At 31.4% G+C, this 23,967-nt stretch overlaps 3 protein-coding genes across 10 annotated transcripts in view; 1 reads left to right on the top strand and 2 right to left on the bottom strand.

Moving 5' to 3' along the window:
• LOC132723389 (synaptic vesicle membrane protein VAT-1 homolog-like) overlaps nt 1–4,983 on the bottom strand; it is a 38,409-nt gene extending 33,426 nt beyond the window's left edge. Inside the window, exon 1 of one of the 3 annotated variants that reach the window (XM_060708098.1) lies at nt 4,880–4,983. Coding sequence is in view for 1 of the 3 variants with exons in the window: in XM_060708094.1 (XP_060564077.1) it covers nt 482–553 (72 nt within the window). In the remaining 2 variants the exon portion in view is untranslated. Of the gene's footprint in view, nt 1–481; nt 563–800; nt 961–4,879 lie in introns of those variants that run through there. The other 2 variants (XM_060708095.1, XM_060708094.1) reach the window with 2 other exon arrangements.
• A 4,714-nt stretch (nt 4,984–9,697) lies between these two features.
• On the top strand, nt 9,698–15,007 carry LOC132723390 (protein O-linked-mannose beta-1,4-N-acetylglucosaminyltransferase 2-like). The gene is made up of 3 exons (XM_060708099.1): nt 9,698–9,744; nt 10,967–11,071; nt 12,172–15,007. Exons 2-3 carry the CDS (start codon nt 10,985–10,987, stop codon nt 14,011–14,013), a joined length of 1,929 nt encoding a protein of 642 aa, XP_060564082.1. The 5' UTR covers nt 9,698–9,744; nt 10,967–10,984; the 3' UTR covers nt 14,014–15,007.
• Nucleotides 15,008–17,990: 2,983 nt separating this feature from the next.
• Nucleotides 17,991–23,967, bottom strand: part of LOC132723392 (adenylate cyclase type 2-like) — a 74,614-nt gene continuing 68,637 nt past the window's right edge. For all 6 annotated transcript variants that reach the window (XM_060708102.1, XM_060708100.1, XM_060708106.1 and 3 more), the window contains 3 exons: nt 23,350–23,464; nt 22,576–22,705; nt 17,991–22,136 (listed from right to left, as the gene is read on the bottom strand). In XM_060708102.1, the coding sequence (XP_060564085.1) occupies nt 20,936–22,136; nt 22,576–22,705; nt 23,350–23,464 (1,446 nt within the window). In that variant the 3' untranslated portion in view covers nt 17,991–20,935. The remainder of the gene's footprint in view (nt 22,137–22,575; nt 22,706–23,349; nt 23,465–23,967) is intronic.

The following is a 23,967-nucleotide window of genomic DNA, read 5'->3' on the forward strand; positions in this document are numbered from 1 at the left end:
AAGCCAATTTCTGTGCATTCCAGTAAAACAAAGTGGATTGGCGTATCGAGCTTTCTTAATCCACTAAATTTTCTAATTTAACAAAATAATGAGTTCAATAATACGGTTACTCAAAATCAAATTTTCTTTATCAAATGTGATCGGTATACTTAAGCCCACAAGCTTAAAAACAAAATTAATTTCTAATGTTGTTTTTGGCTAAACTGAATTTGTTTAAGATTATTCTAGTATGTAACATTATGTAAGTTTATCTCCTGAAAGAAATCGTAAATATCATAACAAAATATTAAACAAGATTACAAATATTTGAAAAAAAAATTAATATATCAATCATTATTCATTGTTTTGGAAAAATAGTTGATTTAACTTTAAATCCGATAACAGACATGTATATCGTATAATACACATACATTGAATTTGCAATGTCTTTGAATCAATTGATTATTTTTATATCAAAGAAAATAAAATGTTTATATCATACCTTGTATGAAGAATAAAACTTATCCGAGTTTGAGTTCATGAACTGAGATATTCTTAGTGGATTCATTTTCATAAGTTACCATAGTTTCACATTACCAAGAGTAATACAATTTGTATAGAAAATATTCCCTTCAAACGAAGTTATTCCATAGGTATATCCATTTCAAATTAAGCCCATAAAAGACTTGGTTAAGTAATATATCCATTACATTTAAATGAAACTAAGTTTGCATCATATGATTGAAACTAGTATGTTTTAATTCTATTAAAATGCTAAAAAAAATACTGCCAAATGAATGTTTCTATACGTATATACTTACCCTATATATGTTTTACCCTTTCAAATTTCAAACACTTTAATTATAAGCTTTAAACTTTTCAAAAGTATGCCCTTTTAAAGATCAATCACTTTTCAAAAGAGACACAGCTTAAAACCTAGCCGACTACCATCCAGCCGTGAGTCAGATATCCCTCATCAATAGATTGCATAAATATCACGTGAGAAGACTTCAAGGTCAAAATGATGTACAACTTACATGGTAACTTTAGTAATATATTATAAACAAACAAGATGAAATTAGCCAACCGTATTGAATAAAATGTTTTACGATATCTGTACTTTTATTTATATTTACATATTCAATTTGTATCAATATTGAACGTGGAAAGTTTTGCAGTTACATTAAATTACACATTTTCTACCTTTACTGATTGTATGCCTCAGGGCAATATTGAGTATCTTGTCATTTCTTGTACATGACATTACTATTTCAAAATGCTCTGTTCAGGTATATTAACGTCTGAAAAAATAGAAAAAGTATGAAATGACATATACAATGATGTTTAATGTTCAGTTTTGTTTAATTAAATCATTAATGTTTTTCAAAGCCATAAATGCATTGCTACGATAAGAATGCCTTTTACTACAGAAAGTTCGGTCTAGGAGCTTTTCACCAAACATGCCTTAAAAGTTGCCAAATGATGAAGTATAGTTTTGAAATCGTGTTTCTAAACTGCATTTAATTAATTAATAATATGTAGACCGAAGCCAATGAGACCATCATATTAATTAACCTTTTATTGAAATGTCAGCTATACGTAAAAAAAATGAGAATCAGAATTTTGCATCAAATTTTGCGAAAAAGAACAATCATATTATTATTTCTCGAGTCAAGGCAATGTATCTGCACCTCTAACATTCGATATTGATTGAGTATTTTCGTTTTCTTAATCATGTAAGCTACAAACTTTTTGAATCACATAGCTTCAGGGAATTTATCTAAAATTCATCGCATAGACAAGTTAATTATTCAGTGCCATCTGTAGACTGCAAAACATTACTTATCAGAAATTATATCTTTTGTTACGTTATCTATAAAATTTATAGGTATCATGTACTCGTACAGTGTATATTTAATTGATATAATTATGCTGTCTTACCAGATCTAGAAATTTTCAAAAGTTACAAAAAAATGACCAGTGCAAATGCAACAAATGTACATTGTATTAACAAATAAATGAAAATCAAAATTTTGATTGAACAGATTGCTGACTACATTGCAATTCATTAAAATTTACATCCGGTTCGGGGATATCTATTAACCAATGGTAAGGTTATATTTCTTTATTACGCTTACTTATTTGTACTTCACTCCAGTGTTGGTCCTTCGAGATAATTGATTCCAGCACTTTTAAGTGTTGAAAATAGAAAATAAATGCTAAAACCGGTGCTAGAGGGCATGAAGTATGTTGCATTTTTCATTATCCCTTATGTACAGACTCAATCAAACTGTGTGCAATTTTCATGTAATTTTGTTGTGATTAAAGCTTTCGAGGGATCAACCTTTCTCCAGATCTTTATACGCAAAAAATATCGATGCGTTATTCTCGCTAGTAATGAGTTAACCCATGTAACTTGTTTTTGAAGAGGTATAAAAATACAACATTAAAGATAGAAGAAAATGGTTTTCCTAAAAGCAGTTTTGAAAGCTTTTTCTTCTACGTTCAACAGAAGTATCCGATTAGATATTTTTATCTGAGAAGTAGAGATTCAATTCATGAGGGAATCATAGAAACACGAAGTATTACAAATTAAGTCTGCTAGAGCATCACTTATGCCCGAAAGCAACAGCTGAAGTATCATTCAGCTTCCCAGTGTCAGTGAGATTATGGAAAGTGATATATCTCTCCCCACCCCCTTTACCACAGGCTAAAGATGTATCCAATATTTATCAATAAAAGCATTACAAACAAGCTAAGAAACCGGGATATAGTTTGTAGAAATTTTGACAGCTGTCTCTTATCTTTTTTCCTTGTCTGAATTTTACCATGATTTCAACACAATTTCGGCTTTCCTGGATACTGCAACCCACTACAAATTCCTCCGCATTTGATGATGTGACCGACTTTGAATCTCACAGCGATGAGAGAAAAATAGCTATTAGACTCCTTGTCTGAATCATGGAAAAAAATCACGTCGCACAAGTATTGGACAAGTGACTTCTAATTTACAAATATTATGCTCTCCCATTTAAGTTAAGATGGGAGTCACTTAACATATTCTATGATGAATATTAATTTTATGTCAAATTATCAAATTTGATATATTCATTAATAGTATAATTACTATAATATATGAATTATAATTATTGATTAATCACGATGTAACTATAATTGATTTTCAATTATTCAAAACAATTTATTTTCCAATAAGGTCTAAAATTGCAAATAAAGCAGCATCAAACTAGCTCTTTTAGTCGAGTTTTCGTCTCAAATTTAGAGCGAAAGAAAAAATTTAAAGTTATTCTTTCAACCTAATGTGCTAAAATATTTCCTTGAAGTTTGCCATATAAACCTAGTTTGCGTACAAAGAAGCATTGCAAGAGTTTTATAACATGATCGAGAGAAAAGAAGCAATGCAATGTTCAAAAGACTGACAGCAAGTATTGTTATAACATTATTGAGAGAAAGGAAGCAATGCAATGTTCAAAAGACTTAAAGCAAGTGTTGTTTTAACCTGATGGAGAGCAATGCTCAAAAGACTTAAAGCAAGTGTTGTTATAACATGATCGAGAGAAAAGAAGCAATGCAATGTTCAAAAGACTTACAGCAAGTGTTGTTTTAACCTGATGGAGAGCAATGCTCAAAAGACTTACAGCAAAAGTTGTTATAACATATGCGAGAGAAAAGAAACAATACAATGTCCAAAAGACTTATTGCAAGTGTTGTTGTAACATGATCGAGAGAAAAGAAGCAATGCAATGTTCAAAAGACTTACAGCAAGTGTTGTTTTAACCTGATGGAGAGCAATGCTCAAAAGACTTAAAGCAAAAGTTGTTATAACATGATCGAGAGAAAAAGAAGCAATGCAATGTTCAAAAGACTTACAGCAAGTGTTGTTTTAACCTGATGGAGAGCAATGCTCAAAAGACTTAAAGCAAGTGTTGTTTTAACCTGATCGAGAGATAAGAAACATTGCAATGATCAAAAGACGTACAGCAAAAATTGTTTTAACATGTTTTAGAGGTAAGAAGCAATGCAATGTCCAAAAGACTTTTAACAAAAGTTGATATAACCTGATCGAGAGGAAAGAAGCAGTGCAATGTTCAAAAGGGTTACAGCAAGAGTTGTTAAAACTAGGAAAAGAGAAGAAACAATGCAATGTCCAAAAGACAATGATCAAAAGACGTACAGCAAAAATGGTTTTAACATGTTTGAGAGGTAAGAAGCAATGCAATATCCAAAAGACTTTTAACAAAAGTTGATATAACCTGATCGAGAGGAAAGAAACAATGCAATGTTCAAAAGACTTACAGAAAAGTTGTTATAACATGAGCGAGAGAAAAGAAACAATGCAATGCTCAAAAGACTTAAAGCAAGTGCTTTTATAACATGATCGAGAGGAAAGAAGTAATGCAATGTTCAAAAGGGTTACAGCAAGAGTTGTTATAACATGTTTGATAGGAAAGAAACAATGCAATGTTCAAAAGACTTTCAGCAAAAGTTGATATAACCTGATCGAGAGGAAAGGAGCAGTGCAACATTCAAAAGACTTACAGCAAAAGTTGTTAAAGCCTTGGCGAGAGAAAAGAAGCAATGCAATATCCAAAAGACTTAAAGCAATAGTTGTTATAACATGATCGAGAGGAAAGAAGCAATGCATTCTTCAAAAGACTTACACCAAGATTTGTTATGACATGATTTAGAGAAAAGAAACAATGCAATGTCCAAAAGTCTTACAGCAAGTGTTGTTATAACATGATCAAGAGAAAATTAACAATGTTATGTTAGAAAAACTTACAGCAAGTGTTATTATAACTTAATCGAGAGAAAAGAAGCAATGCAATGTTCGAAAAGACTGACTGAGAGAAAAGAAGCTGTGTAATGTTCAAATACTTACAGCAAGTGTTGATATAACAAGATCGAGCGGAAAGATGACAATTCCTGTAACCAGGGTCTGCTTCCACAATGGTGTGGTTGGTCGTTGTGACGACTGCCTTAGGCGTCCTGATGGAAACAAAATATGCTTTGTATAAGAGGTATTATATTCATATAAAAATCTTTTTTTTTTAGAAGAAAATAAAGAAAATATGTTACATAACCCGTAAACATGCATGATACTCGTATTTATCCGGAAACTTTGAAAAACAATGTTCTTTTCAACTACAAGTATTAACAGAAATATGAATTTGACAATTCTGTTTTAGTGTGTATACAACATCTTAGACATATAAGCTTAAAGACACATCAAAAGTTTTCTTTATGGAAACTGTAACAGGACACCGAAAATAAAAAAAGATTTGGGGAAATAAAAATAAAAACATATCTGGTGCATAATGGGCCTTTATGACAAAATAGTGTTACTTTAAAAAAAAAAGGAAAAATCATCAATGATTTTGTGTGAACATAAACGGAATGTTTTCAATGTATTTATTTATTTTTATTTTTAATTATGTTTGGTATGACCAAGACTATATAATTTATCTACTCGTACAATGTTATTAAATATAAATATTAAAAAACGAATGATTATTATCAAATATCATGCTTCTGATGTACATAATTACATGTATATGTGTTCTTTTCAAATAATGAATTAGATTATTCTAAGTTTTTAAAATATAATAAGATTCCATTAAAATATTATGTGTTCTTCATACGATTATAAGAAACTAATATCAATATTGATACGCCTTAATAAAATCGTCATGACATCAAACCTTCAGATATTCAAGTCGTATTAGATAAAATCCATATTTTTGTATGAAATACAATTAAACAAGTTTTGTTCTGTCATCTCAAATAGTAAAATTTCACTTAATAATTATATCTATATTCCTATATATTTACAATTACTTGTCCAATCCAATAAAGTTCTGACAGCTCGTATGCAAAACATAATACACTGTGATACCAGAGTTTTGTAATATTGACAACAGACTTAAAACAATAATGTTTGGATTATCTACAGCAGATTTCTTTGCACCATACTTTCTCGTAAAACATTTAAGACGGTCAATATCAAAATATCCTTAATGGAATGTAATTTGAAGGTTATTTTCTTCGTAGATTATACGGATATATATGTTATTTTGAACATTAGTCATCGATTGTGTATCTCCCTAAGTGAGTTTGGACATTTGTCTCGTGTTTAAAGAAAGTGTGTAATTTATTGTACTTAGGGCCCCTTTTCGGTTAAAATAGGTCGGAGTTTTTATACCATACAATGGCATCTCAAGAAAATCAACCACAAATATTTAAAAAATTAGTTTTTTGACTGATGAAGGCATCTAGTCGAAACGTATGCAATAAATGTTAATGAATGTTATGTTTTTGTAGCTTGTTTCTTTTAAGTTTTTTTAAGTAATTTAAATTTTGACATGAAATAGTCCTATGGTGCAAAATTTAACAATACGGCAAATAGATACAATTGAAACAAAAAAATCTTAAAATGTTTTGCTAGTAACAGTATGTAACTGTCTTGGAATTATATAAAATGTAGAAATCATGGCCAGGCAATAGAAATCACATTTTTGAACTTGACTACGAAAAATCCTGACATTTAAACGATTGGTGTAAAAACAGAAATGAATATTTTCACACAACTGTGCAAACTCTTAAAAACGATATCCATCATTTCATACATTGTATAAAGAAAGACATAATAACCATGGTGCATGATTCTGTTTAAAATATTGTGTACAAAACATCCAACCTTACAATAATAATAATAATGTCGACGATTGGAACTTAAATATTGTGTTGTAATATAAAATGCCAATTTGTATGCATAAGAAGGGTTACGTATTGATATAATTGTACCATAAAAATTCAAATCTTGGTGGCCAACAAGGAATTTTTATACCTCGAGCACTTCTAGATCTGTTTAACTGAAATCCCTTTTTAGTTGAAAAGTCGATCAAAACCTAACTTATGTTTCAAATATAAATACATGCACGTCATGTGTACATTTTGCTTGACAAACCGCACGTGTGCAGTATTGTGTATGATATTGAATCTCTTGAAGTATTTTCATCAATCACCATGTCAACTTTGCATGAGCAAAATATTGCAATGATAGCCTTTTGCGTTGATATATTAAATTGCTACGCGTATTGCATTATTGAAGGGACAAAATTTCGACTAATTTTGGTAGTGATCCACAAAATAAGGTCTCATGCCAAATATCTAAACTCTATGCATTCCTACCCTTATGTAAAAGATTTCCAAAGTTTTTCCTTGCGACTGCCATGGCAATCAAAGTTGGGCACAAATAGAATTAGCAAAGGAAATTAAAAAACACTTCCAAATTTCTTCAACAATTACCCGTAGTTACAAGGATGTCGTTTTGATAGTGTATGAAATATGAATACCAGATTTTTAATTATCCAAATGTAATGGACATTACTTCGTTGCTAAAAGTTTTAATAGTGTCCGTCATTGCATTAATAAAAAATGTAGACATAAAGATTTGGAGGAAATAGTTGGTAAATTTCCTCAAGCAAAATGCCACCAGATTTCTTGAATTTTGATACAAAATTACCATAAATGTTCTAATTAGTTAAAATGTTACCATAGGTATGAAAAGAGTAACCGGCTGAATTTCTTAATGGATCCGCCCAGCTTTTAATTTGGAGTAGTTCATTTAAAGATTGAAGGATTTCAGTTTCAAATACCCCCCAAAAAGGGGTGGTTAAACTTTCATACAAGGTTCACATACTTCATCCTTTCTATCATAGATTAGATATAAGTTCGGCAATATTTTAGATAATGGGTAACTATTTAGAATGCAAGATTTTCTATTTTGAAATGAAATTGATTTATGCTTGTTGTAAGGGAGAGAACTCTTGCACAACTGTTCAATCTCTTAATTTACAAGAGGAAAACATTTACTCTTTTCTGGTCTTCTGGTTTATGCTACAGGTCAATAATACTGCATATAAATTGGTTTAACCTGAAATAAGATTGTTTAACCATATACAAGTAGTTGAACACGCTAAAGGTCAGACACAGTTTCTTATTCATTGTTTACAGGTCATTTAGAGACCAAGTCAATGATTTCACCTGGGTTACATTCAAGAAATGTTTAAGCCCTAATCCTTCTGAACTGAAAGTGGTAAGCCACTTATATAGAGTCAGGAGGCCAGTCGGAACATCAATGCCATCTGATCAGGATCTTTACTTTTTGTTGCTCAATATCTCGTTTTTAATCATGATTGAAATGCCTTTTAAAACTTTGAAGGAATGGACTGATCCAAATTCAAAGCGGGGTAAACCCATTACACAAATCACGCAGGACAAATTATTGAAATACACTCAGCAAAATAAAAAACTTTACATGGTCTAAAAATGGGCATATTAATTTCTTATTGGTGTATCCGGATAACTCTGATTACATTTTATTTCTTTGAGATTTTGCTTCGATGACAAATCACCAGATAGACAACGTTAACGACCTCGCATGGGCATTGCAGGTGGAATGGCGAACCCTGCCTAATCTCCTAATCAAACGTTACCTTCACTCCATGAGGATTAGAATTCCAGCGTGTATTGCCAGTTCCGGAGGCCGCACATGTAACTGGGTTGTTCTGATAAACAATATTGGTTTTAGTTCAAAGATTCAGAATCTCAAAAGTCTCGTTTATTATCGCCTTTCATTCCTGGATTTTTATTTGGACCCCTAGTTCAGAATTTGTTAGTGTATAAATTGTTTCTTTTGGTTCGATCGACAAAAATGTGAGTAAATCGAAGCAAAATCTCAAAGGAATAAAATGTAAAATCAGAGTTATCTGGATACACCAATAAGAAATTGAAATATGCCCATTTTAAGTCCATGTAAAGTTTTTTTATTTTGCCGAGAGTAGTTACATGTGTAAGGTATTTTTAAATGTGAATAAAATTCTTAATCGGTTGCTTACAGTACATACGTGAATTTTGTATCATTTGAAATCAGATGCTTTTGAAGCAATTTATAGTTATTAAACAAATTAGCTTTATTAAAAATATACCTCATATTAAAATACATATTGACCAACCCTCATAGACACAAATAAAGAGAAAAATAAACAATTTAAACAACTTAAAAGGAGCGACGTTTAATTTTACAAATTTTATTATTGCTTGGTTTTGGAACTTTTTCTTTGTTCTTACAATCCCATTATACTCGGTACACTTTCAATGAGGAGTTGAAAACAGTATTGATATATAATAGTGTAAAAGAGAAAACCGAATATTTCTGTGTAAAGAAATGAAGTTTTGACAATTTAACTTTTAAGCAAATTTCGGTCTCGCATGAGGCCTTTCTCTGGAATGATATGGATCATGATTGAAGACTGCATATCATGAAGATTGTAGGGTATGTTGTGACAGGAAAAGTTAATACACATTTATCTTTTAATATAAACTTATTTAATATACATGTATTCAATTTACGTCCCTAGTTGTGGGTGACAGTTTGCAGAGATAACTTAAAATAAGCACTCAGTACCGTTAGATTTGAGTCTTTCAATGCAAAACCTTTGTAGCCAAGATCAGCTGGAACAGTTTCATTATTATATTGTTCTTTATTCAACCATGACTCCTCTAAATTATTGGAGTCTAGCTAGATTTTTCAATCCTGTTTAGAAGAAGGAAATCATTTAGTGGTGTGTAGTCTTGAAATTTATTAGTGTATGATGACCTAAATCTATATTTGTCACGTGACTTTAAATTATGCTCTCCCAAAAGGAGGTGTACGTCAAAAATCGGTACGTGTTCGAGGTAATTGTATGTATTTTGAATGTATACTTTATATTGATTTCGTAATAATAACGCCTGTATGCCATAAATATGTTGAAAAGAGGGTTTGGCAGTATCCAGAGATAGATAGATAAAAGGCACAGAGCAGACTTAATAAATTTTGTTTTGAAGATTTCATTTGTTGCATATTCAATATTCATCATGTCGATACCAAAAAGGTGCAACATTTACCTCATTCAATAAAGTATAACTATGTCACAGAGTCACTGAGTGAGAAATATGTGCAACCTGACCCGGACTTGAACCTTGGACCCTCAAAATACCGCCTGCAGGACAGGGCGGACCGTGAGACAGGGCGGACCGTACCAGGGCGGACCGTAACTAGAGACTAGGCGGACCGTATTTTGGGACACGGCGGACAGTCACTCGAGACGAGGCGGACCTTGATTTAAAAAAGGTTTAAATGTGGGTTAATGTAATAAAATTATTAAATTATTGATGTTTATTACATTAGTCCACATATAAATACTTTAAATAAATATCACGGTCAGCCTCGTCTCGAGTGACGGTTCGCCTTGTCCAAAAATGTGGTCCGCCTAGTCACGAGTCACGGTCCGCCCTGTCTCATGGTCCGCCCTGTCTGTAATTCGGAATACCGTACTGACTACTGTAGTCCAAATAAAAAATGTATATTGACGTGCCAAAGCTAGATATTTTCGTGCTGGGTCAGAATCTCGCTCCTTTTTTAATATTTCAACGTTGAGATAACATATTGGCCAGACACAAAATAGCACAATATCTTGTCACGTAGTACTATTAGTTGCACTAACTGTATCGTGGCTCTACCGACTGAGATATCTGGCAGCTTACACATTATCTCCCCTAAATAGTGAACAGTTCTGAACCATGACATACTCACCCGCTATATTGAAATTCATCCTCAAATTTCTAATGGGTAAAGAGAACAATGTGAAATTGGACTCAGAGCTTATAGTTATACCATCACGATCCCCTGTTGGGCGCTAAATGTCACAGGGTGAGAAAAATGTGCAGCCTGACAAGGGCTTGACCCAGGGACCCTCAGAATACAGTACCCTGGCTCTTCCGACTTAATTATCACATTATCTCCCCTAAATAGTGAACAGTTCTGAACCTTGACACACAAATGACACTTAATTAGTTAGCCATATCTACAGTGAAAAATTAAGTTTGAAAATGCAGATTATCATTTTCTTAAACTGTTTTACAGCTGAAAGATTATAACAAGATGCCATCACTTCACATGTTAGGTCATATGGTTGCCATGGCAGTGATCGCTACCCTGGTGAAACAGATCATGGAATTAAATGCAGAGGTAAGATAGTTATATTAACATTCGCCCTACTTAATATATCCATATAATCTGTGCAAACTAAGATCAGCTGATTTTTTCCATAAAAAGGATGAACAGTTTTATCCCGATTGTATTATGCAAAACTCCAGTTCATTTTGGGCAATAACAGACATTGTTTGTTAAAGTTTTTAATTATCAATGGCGTCTTTATTTTCTGAATGCTAACTAGATAACTTACAACTGCATATGTAACATGCCAACTGCTAAAATATTTCCAGTTTTTAGTTGACTTGTCTCTTTCAGTGCACTAGTTGAATAGTTTTGTATATATTAAATTCTACATGATTACATACGAGGGGTTATCCAAAAATTCATTGACTTTCTTTGTTGTGTAAAATATATTTGAGATATTGATTTGAAATTCTTACACTGCTTAGAAGAATAGATAACAAATAAACACAGAAAAATTCATAGTAGTAGCTTCTTATATTAAAACAATATTTAATTTACATGAACACATGTAAAACAAAGTAATGTCCATCACTAAATTTTTTATGCCACTTAAACACTAATGATAATGAAATTTTATTTTCTCTGTTTGCCTCCTGTTTTTTTTTCAAATGTTTTTGTTAGTGTCATTCCCAAATTACAACAAAATTTTATCAATTTATGATCATGCTATTTTCTAATTTCTACGTGTCTGTCATTTTCCCATTGTAAACAATATCGTTGTCTGGCGTTTCTGGTGATTTCAACAAAAATTAACGGAAATGACGTCCATAATTTTAAAGAATTTAAATGACATCATAGAAGAAATATGTGATGTTTAGTGGGTTTTCTACGTTAATTAGTAGTTTTTTAGCAAAAAATATATGATAACTAACTGCGCTTTCTACCGTGCGCCGGGTGCCATGTATATGCTTATTTAAAAGCAATATAAAATCATTATTTATTGACACAGTTAACTGTTTGTTTCAAAACGTGTTCATAAGATTCTACAATGTATGCTGATAAAATTTCATTAAAATACACGTTGACGTTCAAAAGATATTTAAAAAGTCCACAAATTTTTGGATAGCCCCTCTTACAAATGAACCTGTTGGTATTTTTTTTCTTTACAGGTCAATAAGTTAAAGGATCATCTAGATAACATTAAAGACCCTCCAGGATGTATGCATCAGATTATTGAAGGGAATGAGAGAACTGAAGAATCTTCAGAGGATGAAAACAAATCAGGGGGAGGAGAAGAAGTGTCAAGTGAACTGGATGAAGAAAAAGTGAAAAGTAACTTTGTTGAAGAAGTTGTATTGACTGATGATATCGATACAGCTGGTCAAGACATTTTGGAACATTCTTCTGTGTATTCTTCTGTTTGGTGTCATGATGGTTTTAATCAAGTATGCCAGTTTGAAAATATTTGTTACAATAACCAAGCTGATGAATTTGTTATGTTCAAACATGAATCAAGCATATTTGAAAATGTCATAGAAGAACATGGTTCTATAACACTTGATTTGTCATCAGTTAAAGATCATAATGGAATGGAGACTACAGTTGTCAGTTTACCAAGCTCTGCATTGTCAAGTATAAAAGTTAAATGGGTGAATGAAACAACATTAGTGTTTAAACCATTTTTGTCAGGCAATCTAATGCACATGTTTCATGATGACATCATCCCTTTGCATCACACATTAAAACTTTTAACAATGGGTAATAGGTATGAGAAAAATAACCATCCATTTGATGTACGGCTTTTCATTTTTGACGATGAATTTGATGTTGATGATGAAGTAAAACAATTTTATGAAGTTTTTTCAAGATTTAAAATCAAGTCAAAACAGGATTTCCAAGGAAACGAAATGACATGTTTTAGATCCATTTTTATCGGGTTGTCAAGGGCAACCACTTGGTATGACTATGGGTTTGCAAGTCCACAAGGACCAATATTGGATCGTAGGGTTCAAAGTAGTCATATAAAAAGTACAGTAACGTATCTTAGACAACATTTGCCGATTCCATCCATTTTGAATTCTCAGGAATATATAGTGCTGTTTTCAAGGAAGGAAAACAGAAAAATTATAAATGAGATGGAGTTGACTATGAAAATTTTAGGAACATTTGGTATCAAAGTTATGAACCTTAACTTTGAGTCATATAGTTTATTAGAACTCATTTCTTACACAAGTCACTCTAAAGGTGTGATAGCTATGCATGGATCGCTGTTGATTTTAAGCATGTTTTTAAATCCAGGTTGTTTTATAATTGAATTATTCCCATATGCCATAAATCCCTCAAATTACACTCCATATAAGACTCTTTCACAACTTAATGGAATGGGTTTGATTTATAAAGCATGGACCAATCAGATTAAAGAAAATTCAATCGGACATCCTGATTGGCCAGCTGAGTCAGGTGGTCTGTTTCATTTGGAAGAGGATAAAAGGGAGACAATTCTTCATCAGACTGAAGTCCCTCCACATCTGTGCTGTAACGATCCCTCTTGGTTATATCACATCTATCAAGATACAGTGGTCAACTCGAGTGATATTTCAGATTTATTACAAGAGGTTTTGTCAGAAAGTTTGGCAATGAAAAAAGCTGCTAATAATTCAGGTAATTTATTGCATCCATCCAAAGTGAAGAATGTATCGTGTCATATTTCATACGCTGATAACTCAGGGAAACAAGATTCAAACGAAAACAAGACTCGGTTCTTATCTGTCAAGTGGGACATACCGTGGACAACATTTTACATGAAATTTGAAAGTTTACATTATGAAATATTATTTCAGAGCTTAGACAGTGACTCGGACAAAACTTCAACATTTGTGTCAAGTAATAATAAGTTTGTTATTGATACTAATTGTTCAGGGAAATGTCATGTGTGGATAAGAGCTGTGATAAATAGTTATTTAACAGGTGTTTATAGTAAAGCTACATTATGCCAGCCTGATTTTAATTAAAAAAGTGATACAATTAACATTATTATGGCATGTGCAACTAAAGATTTGCGGATATATTAATGTGTCATAATGAATTTACTAATACTAGTAAATATGTGTAACTTCAAAGGTTTGAATGGTCGATTATGCATTAAAATCATTCATTCATTCAGGAATCAGGATACTTTGTAACAGCTGGTCTGATGAATTTTTTACGTAGGATCTTAGATCATCCAACAAATCATATATTGTGGATTAAAGAAATAATTCAAGTGTTATTTATATGATGGAAAACTGTTATGTACTTAAAATGCTGGTAGTCTGGTACAAACTTGATTTTAACTTCATGAACATTAGGTTTTCCATTATGTTGCTTGACTTTGGTAAGCTTTTCCTTACATCGAGTTTCATTTATAGAAAACATGTATGATATATTCTTATGGGAATATGTAGCATTTTTGATAGGTTTACATACACTCACTGTGTCTCAGAAATGGTATGTGATATGATAGAAAAGTTTCATTCATTTCAATCAATTACTTTGAGCATTACATGTATGTAGTCATTCCCAAATCATGCTATTCTACATGTATGAATGGAAATAATTCAGTAATGACAGTTTAATGTATCATTAATTTAATACCATCTTCTGGTAAATTGTAATCTAAATATGCTGCTGTTAACATTTTATGCATTAAGACCTTTCCATTTTAACACTGTTTAGTTTATTCCACAATTTTTATGCATTTTACAACAAATATGTCCAATCATGAAGGCTAGTTTCTCAGAATGCTAATATTGCCAGTCAAATTCAAATTTATAAACTTGACAGTTGATACCCAATAGATTCACATTTTGGCAATAGATTCACATTTGGTAGATATATACATAACGGTACATGTATTCTGTATATTGTGATAATAAAGAAAATGATTCGTGTATTTTGAAGACTATTTCTTGAAATTAAAGATTTTTACTCATGTAATTGTCAAAATAAAAGGCAAGTGCAAAATAATATAGTTTTAATTATTTCCTCCTTGTTTGAAACCTAAAGGCTGAAGTTAAACACTCTTAGTCAACATAAATCAGTCCCCATTTACTCTTCACATGTAACATGTGGAGCAATAATCAGCTGATCTGACAATTTCCTAAATCATTCTTCACAGGCTCAGGGCATATAGCTCAATAATCAGCTGATGTGACAATTTCCTTACTGACTGGCATTAAAGCACAATGATTCAATAATCATTTGAGTTGACAATTTTCTAAATAATTCCTATAACTCATTAGCACGTGGCACAATCATCAGTTGATGTGACGATTTCCTGAATCAATCTTCCCTCGTTCTAATTGCCCATAAGATAATTTTCTAAATAATTCTTTTTTGGTTTTATAAAACAGCCCATGTTGCAATAATCAGTTGATGTGACAATTGCATATATCAGGTTCATTAATGCATACATGTATAAGAGCACCTGGTCCAATAATCAAATGAGTAAGAATTTTTCTGAATAATTTTTCATTGGCTTGATATATAGAGAATAATAGGTTGGTGCAGTGGATGGAGAAAGTTTATCTGGCGAGGCGGAGGAATTTATTGGGTGAGCCGAAGGCGAACCAAATAAATTCCGGAGCAGAGCCAGATAAACTTTCTCCATCCACGGCACCAATCTATTATTCTATTTATCCTGTCACCGTTTTTTTTAAAGAATTTTATTAGGCAAACTACCTTTAATCACACTATTCAAATGTTTCTATATAAACAAAGAAGGCCCTAATTATTCTACAACAATGCACTCGCCGTTCTTATTATCTCCCTGTGTATTTACACATTGAGGGCGCCATTTTGTTTGAAAAATGTGATAAATAAAAACAATTTTTTTGTCGAATTTTGTTGTGAAAACTATCTAGAATGAAAGAAAATGGTCTAACTAAGAAAATGAATTCGAACACCAATATCTTTTATTCAGTCGTTAATGCTGTACAGACCTTTAAAGTATTGTTTACGTGACGTCACAATGTAGCGCCAAACAGCACGTGCAAAACAATCAAATCAAGTACGCTATTTTAATATCGCAAACTAGTTAAGTTTTACATTTATTTCACTTTTAATAATTTTTATTTCGCTTGAAAAATTATAGAGTGAAATAAAATAAACAAACAAAGTTTTATCAACGTTTCCAAAATTCGTTATTCTACACACAGAAGATTTAACGACAGTTTTTTATATTTTTTCTTGAAAAATAGTCCGGCAAACATACATACCACGTGATCAAGTGCCGTAGATCAGTAAAAATATACGGCACCTTGTTATCGGGCCGAAATTGATACAAGTGACAGGATAAATACTTTATATTAGCACATGGCAAAATTGTCTGTTGAAGTGAAAATGTCCCAAATCATTTACTGAACATATGACTTTATAATTGGTTGACAGGACCATTTCCCAAATCATTCTGAGTGTATTTATAGGGTCAATAACCACTGGACTTTAAGGACATTCTTGTTTTAACTATTAACATCAATACATTTATTTTTAGACATGCTGATCTTAGATATAACAAGGGCAACATTGTCACAAACTACGCCTGTGACAGAGATGTCGGCATTATAGATATGCATATAGGAGATATGCTCTAGGCAATATCTGGATATTTTTTTACATCTCTAGTGACCTTGACCTTGCAAATATTAACCTTAATTACATGTGTCACAATTGTAGTCATGATAGTTATCATTTGTGTTACAATCCATCAATGAATTATGACTAAATGGTCCACGTACACAAATTTTGACCTCTCTTTGTGACCTTGACTTTGGTAGTAGGGACCTGAATTATGTGCGCAATAAGCCTCACAATGGTGAACATTTGTGCCAAGTTACACTTATTCCCTGGTGAATGTAAAAGTGTGGCTCCAAACAAGCATTTTTCAATGACATCTAAGTGTGACCTTAACCTTTAACCTAGAGACCTATTTTATGCATGTGACAATGCTTCTCATAGTGGTGAATATTTCTATGAAGTTTGATTAGAATTGTAAGGGCAGACAATAGTTGCTATTCTGGACTCTGCAAATTTAGGTTTCCAGTTAAACTTCTGCAACAATAAAACTTTTACCGTTATAGCTTCACTGTGCACTACTGTTCACAAAAGATTACTCAACCTGTTGTGCTTATTTTCCTAAGTTGTAACTGTAAAAGTTTGTTTGTACCACCAGCTTGGCTGGTAAAACCCAAAATATTCTTTATTCTGTAATAAGCCTATTATAAGAATTATAACAAGACAAGATGAACATTTATTATAGTCTTTAATGTTGCATTACGAAACAATTTTGGTCTCTAACTTTAACAAATACAATATACACAGGTTTTAAATTGTAGAAAACAAATTCATATACAAGAGAAAAAAAATGCTGCTATTATATGGCAAATGTGAGAATATTTCATACATATTTACATGAATACATGTTACTTACATACATACATCTAAAGAGTACACTAGTAAATTAAAAAGTTGCTGTGTCCTGTAAAGTTTAATTAAATCAATAACACAACTTTAATTAAACAGGTGACAGATGTTTTTCACATAGCAATTATTACCTCCCCTGGCTGTCATTTTGGGGGGGAGGGAGGGGGGAGGGTCATTCCCAATATTTTGTATACTTAAGATAAAAATTTCTTATAATTCTATCATATTTATCAAAACTGATAAAAATCTTTTATATATTAGTGCTACAATAATATTTTGTTGCATATGTACATGTAAATAAGCTGTTCCACAATCATTTTTGACCATGTGTTTTATACATTTTTTTGAACAGTCTAATTACTTTTTATCAAATTATCATTTATTTAACACATAATTCATTGTAGTTTATTGAGGTAAACACTTTACTGACTAGGATTTTGAACAGGGCGTTTCAAATTTACTTGACAATCTAGTTTACATAAATACAAATATTTACAGTAGAAAAGTATATGAAAGGCTTTTTAACAAAAACTACATGTACTTAACAAAGATATATAAAAACTGTCAGATTATCAAATATTCCAAACTTTTTAAAGCAGCATGCCTCCAGATTCATGCTAATTTTCATGAAAATATTTTTAAAAAGTAAAATATTGTGAAGTGAACAAAATAGTAATAATATTTAACACTTAGTTGAAATTTGCAAAAAAAGCCCTAGTCATGCAGTAGAAATATGTTGATAAATACTCCAAAATCAGTCACTAATCGCAGATAACTTTAATTCCTAATGTTTTTACTTTTCTTAAAAGTCTAAGTGCATTTTCCCAAGTTTGCTTTTTTTGATATGTTTATGATTGGACTGGAAATAAATTTTTGAGGTTAATGTTCCATTTGATGTATTTCTATACAAATTACAAAATTTCAGATCATTTCCTCACACTTTTTTCCAGAATAATTATACTAATTGTGACAAGAAGACCCAAAATTGAAAAGCGAACAAATTGGGCTAAGAATAGCACAAAAATATGATTTTCGCTTTACTGTAGGGTAACGATTTTCACTTGACTTTAAGAGTACATTTTCAAGTGATAGTATAAAAGTGAAAAACAAAATGATTTGATGGACTGGCTAAACAAATAAAGATTGCACAAGGGAAGTACAAAAATATGCATACATCTTTGAAAAAAGTAAACTGACGGTTACCCAACCCAACGCAACCCCCATGTTTGACATAACTACCTTGACTAGAATGATGTGTTTACACTTATTTAAAATGTCTTACGATTATGTACAAATTTTTAATAACAAATATCCATGAGTGATATATCATAAATTTCTTGTGAACACCATAAACAAACAGATTACATCATTAATGGCTCGGAAAACAAAATGACATATAACATGTTGGCACCTTAGTGCAGTAATGGGTTAACTCCTATTAAATTATATAAGGAGTTAACCCGTTACTGCACTAAGGTGATGATGTGTCTATAAAAATGTAAATGAGACATAAAAAATTATAAAAAATGCCATCAATTAAAATTGCAATAGAAGTGCAGTAACATCATTTCTGCATTTGTTTGATTCTCATTCACTTCCCTAAAGACTGTATTACAAAGTCTGTAACTACCCATAGAAAATCTTATGGAAAGCAATTCTAAGATATCTTAGGAATTAGGAAGTCACTAAAATGTTGGTATATACATTTTTAAAGCAGAACATCAGTGACAAGGTTGAATAATCACAAATGCCTATTTGATGCAGCTTAACTTTGTCAAAACATGTTCAAAAATAAATTTTCAGCTTAATTAATGAGAACCAATATTGTGATACATCTTTAGTTGCTTTGACCCGATCAACCTTAAACACCATTAATTTTGTGAGTATAGAGATTGATGCAAGGTACCAGAACCTGTACCTTTATACCAATTATATTTAACCAAATATTGTAGATATTGTCAATAAATGAGAGCTCAATATGAGATGGAACAAGTCAAAGAAAGATGGAAAAACATTTAACCAACTACATGTACTAAAAAGATTGTCAGAGATATTCTTTTTCAGAAAGTATAAAATAAAAGAGTGCTTGAAGCCAAATTTAACCAAGTTATACTTTATTTGTGTCTTGTTCTCTCTAAAAAATAAAACCGAGAAAAAAACAATAAAAATTTTTGTCATGGTTACTGTCATGCTTTAAAATGTCAAATGTAAAAGTTTAAAACAAGATCACCACATGAAGTATGAACACTTGTCTGTTCAGGACAACAACTATCAATGACCAATTCTGAGAAAAATTCAAAAGTCAAAAAGGGACAAAACTCCTTGTCCATGCCCCTTGTCTAACGAATGCACCTTGTCATCATAAGCAAGTATTCTAAGTTTCATGCTGATTACTTTTAAATTGTGAGAATAAAGGGTAACATAAAAGTTTTTGCACAATAACAACGCCGCAGCAATCAAAGAAGCTCAACTTTTTTCTATGAAACAGACAAGGTATTTATTGAATGCTTTAATCAAAATAATTGCATTAAGAAGAAGCAAGATAAATGAGTGTTCGTTTATTAAGAGGCTATCAGTGATTTAAAAAATCAACACTAAGAATCTGTGACTGGTCCTATATAACTGAATCAATACAAAATTTATCAATTATACATTACAGTCTCCATTTAAATATACCAATATATATACATGTATAAATGTAAAATGCAATTTAAAAATTCTACTTTTATTATAAAAAAAATATACAAAAGAGATATAATAACAGACTAGATTTACACAAACATGTTTAAAAGGTTAACTACTTACTATAACATTATTATAAATAGAAGCCAGAGTATTCATAAATTTAACACATCATAAGAAAATATCAACGGTATAACAAATTTTTTGGCAACATTTCACAATCATACATATCTAAACATCATCTAGTATTAAAAACATAATTTTAACTGAATCCTTATCGCCTGTCTCTATTCAACAATGATAAAAACATTTAAATTCAAATTTCTAAAATTTCAAACAATATGAAAAGTTGTTAATAAGGAGTCAATTAGTTAATCTGTGAGCTTTAGACAGATTTAGAAAATAATCAAAACTAAAATCATGTTTAAAAAAACAAACCAAAATTTCTGACAAACCAGTCAATAAAAAGTGGGCCTTTTTCATTTTTAAAATCAAAATTAAATCAAACATTTAAATACAGATAGATTTATTAATTATTAAGAAGAACTGTTTTAACTTCCCAACATAAAATAAATGACAGAAATTGTAAATCTAGAACATACATCAGGTGTAGAGTTTAAAACATCTTTTATTTTATCATACCATTACCTTGGTGCAGTAATGGGTTAAGTCCTTCTACATTTAATTGGGAGTTAACCAGTTATTGCACTAAGGTGACAATACAGCTTATCATGTCATGGGATGCTTTTTATCACTTTTCTGAACTTTGTCTAAAAAATTGTCATGATACCTTCAATGATGACCCAATACACAACCATTAACAATTGGTACAGGTTTTTCTAACTTATCTATGTCAATTTCATTACTATGATTAACACTTATTATACACTTAGTGACTTGTCTAACATCACTATCATTTTCCACATTAGTATCTGTTTTATCACCCGCATCATTAACTTTTCTAGAAGTAACAGTTTTTTCTTCATTACCACCATTAACATAAATTTTAGTTGTATTTTCTTCATGACTTATGTTTAGTTTTGAATCTGGTTTAATATCATCTTCATTTATATCAATGGTTTTATCTACATCACCAGGAGACTGTTCAGTGTCTTTAAGTTCATGATTCACTTCGACAACAGTATCTATTACTACCTCAGTAATCTCAATATCTGCCCTATTCTCATCAATTACCTGTGTTTCAGATGAATTTAGTCTATTTTCATCATCTGCTTTACATTTTTCTGAATTATTTTCAGATTCATTCTTATTCAATTTCTGTTTATCTATACCATAATTTAAGTTTGCTATAACAGAACCTTGAGATTCTTTGTCCAAATTTTCAGTGGTTTGTTCTTTCTCATTTACATCATTTGCACTTCCATCTTTAGTATTTCTGCTATCCAGTGAATCATTCTTCACAATGTTATGTTCATTATCATTACTATCATTCTGCTTTCTTTCCAAACTTTCCTGAATTTCTATACCACCATCTTTTCCATCTTTAATTACACTTTCCTCTGTTTTGCTTACTTCAAACACAACATCATTTGAGTCACCATCTTCATCATCTTCTACATAGCCATCTTCTTCTTCCTCATCAATACTCTGTTTACTTATAGGCAAACTATCTAAGGAACCATGATTTGATTTAAAACATACTTGATTTTTTTGCTCATAAATACCTTTCTCAACAAAGAAGGCCCCACTTTGTGAAATCATGGAGCCAGTTTTCCTTTCCAAGGGTGTTTCTTCCTGACCAGCAGGAATATCCACCTTTTTACCTTTGTCTGTCTCGTTTTCAATGTTTATTTGATCAGGGGAGATAATTGCTGGGTCATTTATTGTAACAGGGGAAGTAATCAGGGGATCACTATCATCTTGTATGCCTGTTATAAAGTATGTAGTCATTGGCTCTTTCCCCTTCACTTTTATCACTCCTCTATATTCCCATTTGAAATTCTGACGTTTTAAAATTTCAGCTGTTTCCTCTCTTACCTTTAAAATACAAAGATAAATATAAATCAAAACCTTTTTAAATTTTTGTTAATGATATAAAAAGCAGATATTAGAGAGAAATGTTTCTACCAAGTGGACATTGACTTGCTAATTCCTTCTAAAGTGATTTATCAAACAAGGAGAAAACAGAAAGCTCATCCCAGCACACTGTTGCCTCTAATAATGAATAAAACATGGGGCCACCTCCAGCATATTTTAACTAATTTCTTAAGTCAAACACATCAGAAGAAAAATATTGTAACAAAGAATACTCCTAAAAAAATCAAATTTTGGATGGCAACGGCAACAGAAACAGTAATGTCAACTACAACATGACTGTAGCAATAACCCTTTTTTATTTCTTCTAAAAAGTCAAGCTTAAAACAACAAACACAATATCATCCATTTATCGCATTTTCCAATCATACAAAAACCTTACCTGGACTTTTCCCTCTTTCCCTGAAGTTTCCATCCTACTTGAAACATTAACAGTGTCTCCCCAGATATCATATTGTGGTTTTCTGGCACCTATTACACCTGCCATGACAGGCCCATGATTGATCCCTGAATGATGCAGATAAAAACATTTTCAATGTAAAAAATCTTGACTTAATCTTCTTATCTTTTATTTCTGACCAATTCCGATGAACATTAAGCTCTTCAAAAAAAGTATACTTATGTATTGTTATTATGTAACAAAAAGGGCTATAATAATTATAAGAGCATAATTGTAACTTTAGTATAAATATGTAATTTTTGCTAAAGTAACAAGTTCAAGAATATGGTGTTTACCACATTAAATGCCATATACTGTTTCGTGGGCATGAAGTTTCGTGGTTTGTCACAAGGATCATTTTCGAGGGTTCTTGAATTCGTGGACTGATAATTTTTTCCAAAAGGTAAAATGTAAACATTGTGATGCAAAATAATCTTACAGCAGACAAAATGAAATTTCATTTGATCTTAGATTCGTGGACTAACATATCCACAAAAACAACGAAAATCAGTGCCCCACAAATAATAATGATTTTGCAGTAAATTTAATCATTCAACTGCTGTGCATTCTAGAATAGAATAATAATTCATTAACAACTTCTCCCTAGAAATTTAGTCGTGGGACACTGCCAGTGTAACAAAAGGGAAGACTAAAAATTTTAATAAGACCTCTAAAACAGTACAAAAAAAAGAGTCAAAGAAATAACAATTACCAATCCTAAGATGGAACTGGTTATAAGAGTTAAAGTTGATATCATCTAGGAATTTGATCATAGCAAATGCAAAATTTGTCATGGTAACAACATTCTTCTCTCCTTGCTCTGGGTCCTGTAACAGAAGTACACTATCTTAACTATCATATTCCCAGATAATAATCTTTCATGCAAATAAATGGACCAATCTTTTTGGTGTGCTTTTTTTTACTTGTTTAAACATATTTATATTGACTCAAATTCTGATGAAAGCTTAAAAGGGTAATGAAAACACCCTTGAGTCTGCTTCCTGCAACAAACCAGTACTGGTTATATATGAACAACAAGAACGTGTTTCAAATTCTTGTCAGTAACAATTTTTCAAAAAAAATCCTGTTGTGTAAGTGCTGATGGGTAGACAGACAGACGGTGTGATTTTAAAATGCAGCCCTTCGGGGGCATTAAAACTGAAGTGTCCAATATTTTTTAAGAGATACAATATCTAAGTACAGACAGAAACCTTTAAAGTAGGCCATCATTTAAGCAAAAGTCAATTATGTTTTGGAAAAAATAATAATAAAAAATTTAATACCATAAAATAATGATGATTGTACCTGGTAAATGACATTGCTAAGGTAA

The sequence above is a fragment of the Ruditapes philippinarum genome, unplaced genomic scaffold, assembly GCF_026571515.1.
Source record: "Ruditapes philippinarum isolate M1 unplaced genomic scaffold, ASM2657151v2 ctg800_1_1_1_1, whole genome shotgun sequence".
Taxonomy (NCBI): domain Eukaryota; kingdom Metazoa; phylum Mollusca; class Bivalvia; order Venerida; family Veneridae; genus Ruditapes; species Ruditapes philippinarum.